The sequence below is a fragment of the Miscanthus floridulus genome, chromosome 14 (assembly GCF_019320115.1).
Source record: "Miscanthus floridulus cultivar M001 chromosome 14, ASM1932011v1, whole genome shotgun sequence".
In the NCBI taxonomy this organism is placed as follows: Eukaryota; Viridiplantae; Streptophyta; class Magnoliopsida; order Poales; family Poaceae; genus Miscanthus; species Miscanthus floridulus.
In genome coordinates this window covers 11,670,435-11,681,007 of record NC_089593.1, presented here as the reverse complement: position 1 = coordinate 11,681,007, position 10,573 = coordinate 11,670,435, and the positions used below count along the sequence as shown (strand labels likewise).

The following is a 10,573-nucleotide window of genomic DNA, read 5'->3' as shown; positions in this document are numbered from 1 at the left end:
CAACATGACTGTGAAATGAATGCATGCCAACAAAAGCACGGCTGCATCTTTATGTGATGCCTCCCAGTACTATGTGGACAACATCATCGACCAATGATGGAACAAAAAACTCAGAGCAATAGTAATCAGAAACAGATCAACATCCCTAACAGATCAAGAACAGCAAGGTACAAGTAACACTAACAACTGCATCAAACAGTTATGAACAGCAAGGTACAATACAAATCTGAAACAGATCAACAACCCTAACAGATCACGAGCCCAACAGATCAAGAACAGCAAGGTACAAGTAACCCTAATAGGAGCATGAAGCAGTTATAACAAGTATGAAACCCTAACAGATCATGAACAGCAACGAACAAGAAACCCTAATAGGTTCGAGAAGCACCACAAAAAAGAAGATTAGGGGTCGATTTCACCTTGGCTCGGGGTCCAAACAACGGAGAGGAGGCAGATCTGGAAGTAGAGGATGCAGATCGGGAAAAAGATGAAGCAGATGCGGACGGAGAAGAAGAGGAACACCGCTGCCACGGAGTCCCAGCAGCAGCCGGAGCGGGGAAGCGGTGAAGAAACTCGGCGCCGGTGACCTAACCCACAACCAGCCGGAGGTCGACGCCGCCGCCGCCACGCACCACAACTCACCGCCGGTCTCTCACGAGGGAGGTGGAAGAGCAAGCACCGAGTGGAAGGAGAGAGTGGAGAGTGGGAACCCGTATATAAAGGCCGGCGAAATCGCCGCCATTTCGCTTCGCGCGCGGCGGCCAGAGCGGGAGCGGAGAGCGGGGACGCGCGCGAAGACGTTTCCCCTTCCCGCCAGAGCCCGCGCGAGCCACCCCGCCGCCGCCCAAAATCGCCCGCGTGCGTCGCAGACGAGCTCGGCTCGGAAGAAACGAGGGTTTCGGTCGTTTCCAGAGAGCCAGGCGGAGAGGTCGAGTGTTGCTCTGCGAAGCCAGGCTCGCTTGCGGGCCATCGACCACAAACATGGCAACTTGCAGCCCACGGGCGCAGCCGTGCCTCCGGGCCAGGGTCGCAAACGCGCCCTAATATATTTTTTAAAGAGCCATATGGTTGCTTCCACGAACCCTGATGAGCATCTTAAAATGATGTAAGTGCGAAAGTATGTATTATATTCTTACATTTGTCTATTTTATGAACTTTGAGATATTTTATAGATGTTATTTTAATTGATCTAACATTACCTTCTTAATACTAATGCCTAAAGCAATATCTAGAAGTATATGATAAGGCCTCCATATTAGTTCTCGACCTAGGCTCTAAACAAATCAGCAACGACCCTGCCCAGATGGCCTGACGAGTAGGTGCTGGCGGGGCCGAGCAAGCATGCCAGGCGGCAACAGGCCAATAGGTGCCGGCGGGGTGGACAACGAGCGCGCGTCGGCGCGTGCGTCCTGGCCTGCGCGGAGCTCCGCCTGCACGCTTCAGTTTTGCACCTAGCTGTAGTTGTCAAATTTATAAGTATAAGAGAATCAACTTCACACCTGGTTTATCTGATCACTTGTCTTTGTGACATATGAACACCTATTCATCTGGCCTTGCTGTTCTAAGATGTTAGTCTGTGTTGTTATGTTACATAATTGCTTGAAGAAGCTTGGAACATAACTGTGGATGTGGTACGATATACTGTTATCAATTGCCTATGGATAGTTCTTTTGCTTTTCTAGAGCATATATTAAAGTGCAATGTGAAATTCCTTAATAATGTTCCTGCAGGTCCTTGGTGGAATGCGAGGGATGATTAGAATGCTTTGGGAAACATCCCTACTTGACCCAGAGGAGGTAATCTTGCATGCATCCTCTTCATGATGCTATGTTAGCATAGTGTACTATTAGCTCGTGCCCATTCTGTCAGAAATATGTATACAGTTCCAAATTTAATTAAGCATTACACAAGATCTATAGAAGATACCTAGAAACTTTTCTAAGAATTTACTATAGCACACTAATTTGCCATAGTTGAATGCTGTAATTGTTTTTAAGGCATTTTCTTTTAGCACGATAGCTGCATTTTTTGTTTCTTTATTAGGATTGATTTGAGCTTATCAAGCCTGAATATAATTGGTTGGCAGGCAATTCCTCATAGTTTCAATTAGAACTTACCTGTCTTTGTGTAATTGTTTCCTTGTCCATATAGTCCATTGAGTGAGGTATAACAACCATTGCGGCTGCTAGCATTGTAAACACTGTTTTATTTATTTCCAACATAATACAAGCCTACACAGATGGATGATTGTCAGACCTAATCCTTAATCCTGTCCTTTTTGGCTTTTCTTCAGTTGGTATGCTATGCAGACCGGTTACGAAGAGACACCCTGGGGCGATGCTAAGGCCATAAAGGTGCAAAGCAATTACCTATACAAACCACTCGATTTGTTCTGGCTGTCTTTTAGTTGTTTTCAACATCTGAATATTCTGCTTGTACAGAATGAAATTGAAAGAGGCTTGCAGAAATGACATAAAGTCAGTGTTAATATTACAAAATATATAGGATTAAGCGTAAGGACCCTAGATGGTGCGAAAGTGTAAGATCCTATCAATACTAATGGAAACTTGGTAGATGATCATTATACCTGTGAGTACTTACCATGTAAAATTTTTAGTTGTTTGAATTTTATTTTTTATGTTGCATGAACTTGGAAGATAATCATTATATTATACTGATATAAATTGTATTTCAATTGCTCAAATATGAGATGCATCCATATCCCCCAGGTGTCTTTTGTTTCAATAGATGGGATTCTATCAACTTAAAAAAAATATGAGAATAGTAAATTCAGTGAGAGTTTAGTCCTCAGATTCCCATAGCTTCCGTCCACGTTCCTTCGTACAAAGAATATAAGAGTTTGAATGCTTGATGGATGTGGCAATTAGGTTTTAGTTTAGAGTTACTTGACTTTTTTTGAACAAAGTTATTCTTGATTTATGGTGATTTGGGTTGGTAGATTGGTAGAACTGCCATTACAAACACTCTGTTTTCTGCATGATTTGAGGTGCAGAAATGTGGGCCACGCCATAGAATGGAAAATACAATATATGTTTGTGCTGAAATGTATAACTCTGTGCAAATATGTTTCTTTGATTTTTTCCCCCAATAGATCCATCTGAATATATGTTTGTGCTAAAATGTATAACTCTGTGCAAATATATTGCTTTGATCTTTTTTCCAAATAGATCCATCTGAAACGTCACTTTGCCAGTCTGCCATATTCTAAAGCTCTCGTAGTATCCAAACTCATTTTGTTATGTTTTTTCTCTGTCTAATTCAAATGTGTTAGCCTATAGGTTGGCCTGAATAAAGGGTCCACACACAATTTTTACTAATGACTCACTATTACTCACATGTGTTGATTTTTTTTTGGCATTTAGAATTCTCTTTACTGAAGTTATAGAAGTACGATCAAAGGGGGTGTGCAGTTCGAATGCCTTTGTCAAATGACATAAATTCAGATTGCAGGAAATTTGAGGGATTACACAACATTGGTCAAATTGGTATATATCATTGACATTCTGCATTGTCTCTCTTTTAAGTTTAGCATTAGTTTTGGTTCATATTTGAGGCAGATTATAGTATTAGGAGCTCTGCAATTTTAGTCTTTATATTGACTCCATTGGTCCATTTCTTACTTATAGCATTTCATAGAGGCATACAACATATGTGATATGCTTGAGCAAAAAAAGGGATATCTGAGGGATGTAGATTTCCAATCAGCTTGATAGTAACATATAAGCTGACATTGGGTTGATTTTTGTTAATTTATTGCAGGTTGGATTTAATAAATGTTACAATCATCTTATTGTTTTTTAATTTAAATTTTCTGCAGTGATGGCTAACCAACAAAGATCGGATTGGAGGCCTATGGCAGCAACTCTGTTCGATGTCTGTGGTGCAAGAGCTATGATCAAGCAATTACGGTCTGGCATGGAACAAGACATATCAAGATCACAAGGCTCTTGCATTTCATGAGCAAAGCTACAAGTGCTATTTATTGGAGTTTTGAGAAGTTGCATATTTCTCATTTGAAAAAAAAAGCACCAGCCAACGACTATCCAATAACACAGACAAGAGGCAAAAAAAAAAAAAAAAAAAAAAACAAAAAAAAAACCAGACATGGTGAGCAACCAGTCAAACTAGGTATTCTTCAACAATGTAGCTTTGCTAACATGTATTGGCCAACTGCATTGGAACATATTACTGTAGAATAACACCGCACACCCTAATCAGGGGGGGTGACCTTCATTATATAGCCTAATAGGCTAGGGTTACAAGGTACAAGGCCAATGGGCCGTACACCCAATATGGGTTGTTACTATTATATTCTAACATCCTCCCTCAGTCTAAGCGGGAGCGTCACGAACACAAAGACTGGACCTAAAGTCAGTGAACAACTGTACAGGTAACCCTTTAGTCATAATGTCCGCGAACTGATGAGACGATGGAACATAGAGCACCCGAACCTGTCCCAAAGCAACCTTCTCACGGACGAAGTGAATATCTATCTCAATATGCTTCGTGCGACAATGATGAACTGGATTGGTGGTCATGTAGACAGCACTGACATTGTCGCAGTAGACGATCGTCGCCGAAGAGATGGGTGCGTGGAGCTCCTGAAGTAACTGACGAAGCCAACAAGTCTTAGCCACAGCGTGCGCAACAGCACGATACTCAGCCTCCGCACTCGAACGAGAGACCGTAGTCTGTCGTTTGGAGGACCAAGAGACTAAGTTGTCGCCGAGGAAGACACAGTAGCCTGAAGTGGAGCGCCGAGAGTCTGGACAACCAGCCCAATCAGCATCGGAGTAGGCGGTCAAGCTGGTGATGCTGCCTGTGCCGATGTGAAGCCCGGTGGACAGGGTGCCCTTGACATACCGCAGGACACGCTTGAGCATCGCAAGATGAGGCTCTCGCGGGTCGTGCATGAAGAGGCAGACCTACTGAACTGCATAGGCGAGGTCCGGACGAGTCAGCGTGAGATGCTGTAGCGCACCGGCGAGGCTGCGGTACCGAGTGGCATCCGCCACCGGAGCGCCGTCCGTAGCAGAGAGCTTGGCATGAGTGTCAACAGGAGTCGCCGTAGAATGACACTCAGCCATGCCGGCACGCTAGAGCAGGTCCACATCACAGTGAACAAGTTCAAAAGGTGCAGATGTACTAGAAACGGAACTAGCAAATGGCAGCCTAGCGTGTTTGCCTAGCTGACAGGCATGACAAAGACGGCGAGCTGCTTTATTACACTGGATAGCTGATAGCGTATTTAGAGTAGTGACGACGGCAGGTGCAGGATGACCAAGGCGGAAGTGCCACAGCTTCGGGGAAACGACGGCGACATGGCAGCGAGGTGGCATGCGATGTGGAATGGTGTAGAGGTCCCCGTTGCTATTGCACCGAAGGAGGACCGTCTTGGTCTGTAGATCCTTAACAGAAAAACCAGAGGCGTCAAACTCAATTGAACAGTTATTGTCGCGAGTAAGTTGTCAAACAGATAACAGATTACGAGTGAGTTGGGGAGCGACAAGAACATTATCAAGATGAAAAGGACGATTAGCTATTTGAATAAGAGAAATGCCACGACTAAGAATAGGAATTGATTGACCGTTGCCGACCGTAATGGAGGACGGTGGCGACGGGAGATGGGAAAGTAAAATACCGTCGTTGGAGGACATGTGAGATGTCGCTCCGCTGTCCATGATCCAGGGTACAGACCCACCCTGAACCGCCATCTGGTTGAGAGCGGCGATCAAGCTGGTCGGATCCCAGCTGGCTGGAGGCCCGTAGGCCGGAGGACCGCCGGCAGTGGAGAACTGAGGCGGTGCGAAGGCGGTGTGTGCCTGTGGAGGAGGCACAGGTGGCGGACCCCACTGCTGCTGCTGCTGAGGTGGCCACTGGACGGCCAAAGGGTTGTAGCAAACCCAAGGGCCGACCGGCTAAGGAGCCTGACGCCCGCCGGAGCCGCCGCCTTGCCCGCTGAAGCCACCACCGTGCTGCTGGTTGCGCCCACCACCGCCCCTGCCACCGCTGCCGTTGCCACCACGCCCACCCTTGCCCTTGCCACCCTTGCCCTTGCCACCGCCCCCACGATTGGTGGGTGCAAAGGAGGTGGACCGGCAGGACGGTGAAGTGCAGGAGGAGGTGGTGGAGGCGGCAAGAGCTGAAGCCGAGACCTCTTTGCCCTCGGTGCCAAGGCGGAGCTCCTTGACGCGGAGCATGTTGGTGGCAGACTTGAAGTCGGGAAGCGGCGATGAGTTGGCAATGATGTCGGCGGTGTTGGCAAAGCGGGAGTTGTCCGCGCAGAAGATTGAGCACAAGCTGCGCGGGGGAGATGGTGTGGCCGACCTCCCGAAGTGCATCAGCGGTGCGCTTCATCTGCTGGGCGTAGGCGTCAATGGAGAGGTCGCCCTGGGACAGGTTGTGGAACTCCTGCTCGAGGACGACGGCGCGGGACTCCTTGTTTGCCTGGAACAGGGCCTCGATAGAGACGTACAGAGCGCGCGCATCCTGATCGGGCTCCATAGCGAGGTCGAGGACGGCGTCGTCGACGGAGCCGTACATCCAGCCGCGGATGCAAGCGTCAGGCTGAGACCACAGGGGGTCAGCCGGGCGCGCGGCCGCCGTGCCATCGATGTGGCCGAGCAGCCCGTACTTGCCGCAGAGGGCGGTGAAGAACGCCTTCCACTTGGAGTAGTTCGGGCACTCGAGGCTGAGCGCGATGGGGACATGCTGCTTCACGTTGACGGAGGCGTAGGCGGCGAAGAAGAGAGCAGCGAGAGAGTCCCCCATGGTGCCGGACGACTGGGAGCCGAGGGCGCCGGTTGTGGAGGAGGAACTCGATGACGACGTCATGGGCGCGGCTACAGGGCGGCGGCGCGATCCGCGCGGCGGCCTGGAGCGGCAATCGCACGCGCGACGTGGCGGCGCGACTGGAGGAGGCGTGCGGCCTGGCGATCACGACGCGGGGCAGGGGCGGCGGCGCGAGTGCGCGCGCGGCCAGGCTGGTGCGGTGGCGCACGTCCTCACGGAGGACGCACGGGCAGAGGAGGCGCGAGAGCGGAAGGAAAGGACCGTAATTAGGGCTGATACCATGTAGAATAACACCGCACACCCTAATCAGGGGGGTGACCTTCATTATATAGCCTAATAGGCTAGGGTTACAAGGTACAAGACCAATGGGCCGTACACCTAATCTGGGCTGTTACTATTATATTCTAACAATTACGTAAACTTGATGTTAATCTGCATGATACGTTACCTTCAATTTTTTTAGGCATATGACATATATTCATTTATTTGTTGTTCTGCATCATATTATTTTTTGTCCAAATTTTATGAGCCCGTAGCAAAGCATGGGCCAATTTCTACTGTTGCATGTCAGGTTGGATGGCATCAAGAGCTTCATAAGCTAACTCAAAATTCTCATCTACTTTAACAAGGAAGAACATGGTGTCATTTTGTGTTTTTAATTAAATGTCACTTCAACGTCGGTATTTAATTTCACAGTATTATTATCTTATCATGCGATCCGTTTGTTTTTAGTACAAAAGTTTAGTTGTCCCGTAGCAACGTACGGGCATGAACCTAGTTTTTATATATAAGTGGAGTCTCACAGACGTATAAGTTGTTTCTGGGTGTTCATAGATTGCCTCTGATATTTTGTTAATAGATTAACCTTCCATCTAATTTTTGAGTTAATAGATTAATGAACGTGATATGTACCACCGTTAACGAGCATTTTCGAAGATAGAACCGGCATTATTAGCCAAGAATTTATTAGCTTGACTTTTAACTTGCTAGTAAAAATTAGCTTTAGCCAATCAGCCAGGCTCGTATACAGGCCCTAAATGTGACACCATGCTGCGGTCGCCGTCTTGTTCGCCGTACTACTTTCATCAGAACTACTAATTTTTTTTTTTTAGAACAGGTCAATAATAGAGCCAAGTTACTTGCTATAAGACAAGATATAAGAGTCATGTTATATAATAAGTGTCTCCTATTTATCTTTAAAAAGTATCTCTCCCTTATTCTTTCTCACAACACTTACTACTTAGACCCACTAACACCTATACTTCCGTGCCCAGCTTGGTGCTTGCATGAGAGCCAAGCTCTTATATCTCTCCTCCACATTAGCATTAGGTTGGCTATAAACCCTGCTCTTCTTAAGTGCCTCCGCGGCCAGATCTAGACGTCACGTAGCTGGCAGCCAAATTAAAAGAGAGGTTCGCGGTTGGGCAGTTGTCTCCCACTCTTCCGTGTTCCATTGTTGGGGTCTCGGGGCCTAGACCAGATGGCTGGGCTATTCAGCGAGCAGGCTGCCGTGTACGCCGCGGCTCGGCCAGCCTACCCGAAGGATCTGTTTGCCAAGCTCGCGGCTCTGACTGTTGACCACCGCCGCGCTTGGGACGTCGGCTCTGGCAATGGGCAGGCAGCCATCGGTGTAAGTTGATCGCGTCGTCCCTGCTCTGCTCTGCTCCAATCTGATCTCCACAAATCAAAGCGTCTTCGACGATCAATCTCTTCATATATAAGAGACAGGAGTACATATACATATATACGTATGTATGTTTATTTAATTTGTGCAGGTCGCGGAGCACTACGACAGCGTGGTGGCCACGGATGTGTCCGCGGACCAGCTGCGACACGCCGCTCCACACCCCAAGGTCCGGTACCTGCACACCCCCGACACAGGACCGGAGGCGGAGGATGACCTCGTTGCCATGCTGGGCGGTGAGGCCAGCGTGGACCTCATCACCGTGGCACAGGCCGTGCACTGGTTCGACCTCCCGTCGTTCTATGGCGTCGCGCGCCGCGTCCTGCGGAGGCCCGGCGGGGTGATCGCCGTCTGGGGCTACAACTACCGCTTGAGCCCCGTGGACGTGGACGACATGCTGGCGCGCTTCTTCGACACAACGGTGCCTTACCGGGACCCCCGAGCTCAGTACGCCACCTGTTGCTCCTTCCTGCTTCCTGAACACGTGCATATATACTAGCTACTATGTACTATGTGAATGGATTTTGTCAGACTCAGTAAGATTGTGATATGCAGGTACTGCATTGGAGGATACCGGGACCTGCCGTTCCCCTTCGACGACATCGGACTTGGCAAGGAAGGAGAGCCGGCGAGCCTCGACATGGAGCACGAGATGTCGTTCGAGGGCCTCATCGCCATGTTGAGGTCATCGGCGGTGGTGACATCGGCGAAGAAGCAGGGCGTGGACCTGCTGGGGGAACGCGTCGTGAAGCAGCTGGAGGAAGCGTGGGGAGGGGCGTCGCTGGTGCGAAAGCTGACCTACAAGGCCTTCCTGCTCGCAGGCACCCCGAGGGCCGACGAGTGAGTGTGATGTTGCATGCTCGATCTTCCTTGTCCTGCGTGAGATATATTAGACGGACGAGCAAGTAATTTGTATCTCCTCTCCCACGAATAACATGCCATCCATTTTTTTCTCGTTTATCTAAGCCTAGCTACTTATCTACTAAGCCCCGATCTTCACATATATATCAATCTGCATGAATGAAGACCGGGGCTCGCGCCCTGGAGGCGTTCGATCGGCAAGCCCTGCAATTGGTCCCTGTTCGGGCTCCGATCCGGCGGGTGATGCACCCCATGGAAGGCGCGTCCCAGCACGCGGAGGTCCACACCGTGGCGCGCAGCATGCCCAAGCTCCGGCAGCGCTTTGGGGTACAGATGCAGAGCTCATGTCGTCGATGCAAACAGACAGCTACGGAGTAAACGCTACACCAAATTAAGCCATGCCCCATGCGGCCATGCCCTGTTTGCTTGCTTTCGTTTTCCATGCGTCCTCACCTCACCTACCACACCTAGCCTTATTAACTTTGCATGATTCTCGACAATAGCATGTACGAGTAAGTAGGGCTGCCGGCTAAGCCTTATCAACTTGTTGCTGCACGGTCTGTAACCATCACTGCGCTGTGAGCCTGTGACCCTCTTTCCAATCAGCAGGAAGCAGCAGCATCAGATCAGAGAGCGATGACCTCTGCAATATGCTTCCTGTGCTGGTAAAGCACATAATAGTATTGGTCCCCTTTTTAATCACTTTTCCCTCGCTGCACGCTACGTACTCCCTCTGGTTTCCTCGTTTTGGACAACGACACGGTCTCTAAAAAACAACATTGACCATTAATTTTTGCTATAAAATATAGTCAATATATAATTTTGTGAAACTACGTTTCGAGATGATGAATCTTGAAAGCATCTAGGCCAATACACATAAAAAAACAGCAACATCCTCCTCTGTCAGATTTTTACCGGAAGTCGAGATCAAAGCCATTCTCGAATCTCGCTTTGTCGGCTGAATTGGTGCATGTGGAATGTGAAAACCAGCCAGTGCATCCGCCGCTTGACCAACCAACTGGGCTACTGGTTTAGGTTGCTTGAGAATCGAGCACCGACTCATGGCATGATCGGAGCTTCTGCAAATTTCACAATACACTATCGCTGTGCACTCGAACATCAGGTGGCCTTTCACTCCACACCTTCTGCAAATTTTAATGGTGACTGTCTTCTGAGTCCCACCCGCAGCACCCACATTTGTTGTTTCTATTATTG

The 10,573-nt window shown here is 48.6% G+C and overlaps 2 protein-coding genes across 2 annotated transcripts; one reads left to right on the top strand and one right to left on the bottom strand.

Annotated features, from left to right (window-relative positions):
* Positions 1-5,939: 5,939 nt before the first annotated feature.
* LOC136503037 (uncharacterized) lies at positions 5,940-6,792 on the bottom strand. The gene is made up of 2 exons (XM_066498245.1): positions 6,319-6,792; positions 5,940-6,233 (listed from the first exon to the last, which is right to left on the bottom strand). The coding sequence occupies exons 1-2, from the start codon at positions 6,790-6,792 to the stop codon at positions 5,940-5,942; spliced, it is 768 nt and encodes a 255-aa protein (XP_066354342.1).
* Positions 6,793-8,177: 1,385 nt separating this feature from the next.
* LOC136505661 (uncharacterized) lies at positions 8,178-9,457 on the top strand. Its single transcript, XM_066500824.1, has 3 exons — positions 8,178-8,443; positions 8,589-8,944; positions 9,053-9,457. The coding sequence occupies exons 1-3, from the start codon at positions 8,294-8,296 to the stop codon at positions 9,339-9,341; spliced, it is 795 nt and encodes a 264-aa protein (XP_066356921.1). The 5' UTR covers positions 8,178-8,293; the 3' UTR covers positions 9,342-9,457.
* Positions 9,458-10,573: the final 1,116 nt, after the last annotated feature.

Coding starts and splice junctions, on each gene's coding strand:
- LOC136503037 (XM_066498245.1), bottom strand. CDS start 6,792: ATGGGGGACTCTCTCGCTGCTCTCTTCTTCGCCGCCTACGCCTCCGTC. Junction 6,234..6,318: donor CCATCTCCCCCGCGCAGCTT/GTGCTCAATCTT, acceptor CCCGACTTCAAG/TCTGCCACCAACATGCTCCG.
- LOC136505661 (XM_066500824.1), top strand. CDS start 8,294: ATGGCTGGGCTATTCAGCGAGCAGGCTGCCGTGTACGCCGCGGCTCGG. Junction 8,444..8,588: donor ATGGGCAGGCAGCCATCGGT/GTAAGTTGATCG, acceptor TAATTTGTGCAG/GTCGCGGAGCACTACGACAG. Junction 8,945..9,052: donor TACCGGGACCCCCGAGCTCA/GTACGCCACCTG, acceptor TGTGATATGCAG/GTACTGCATTGGAGGATACC.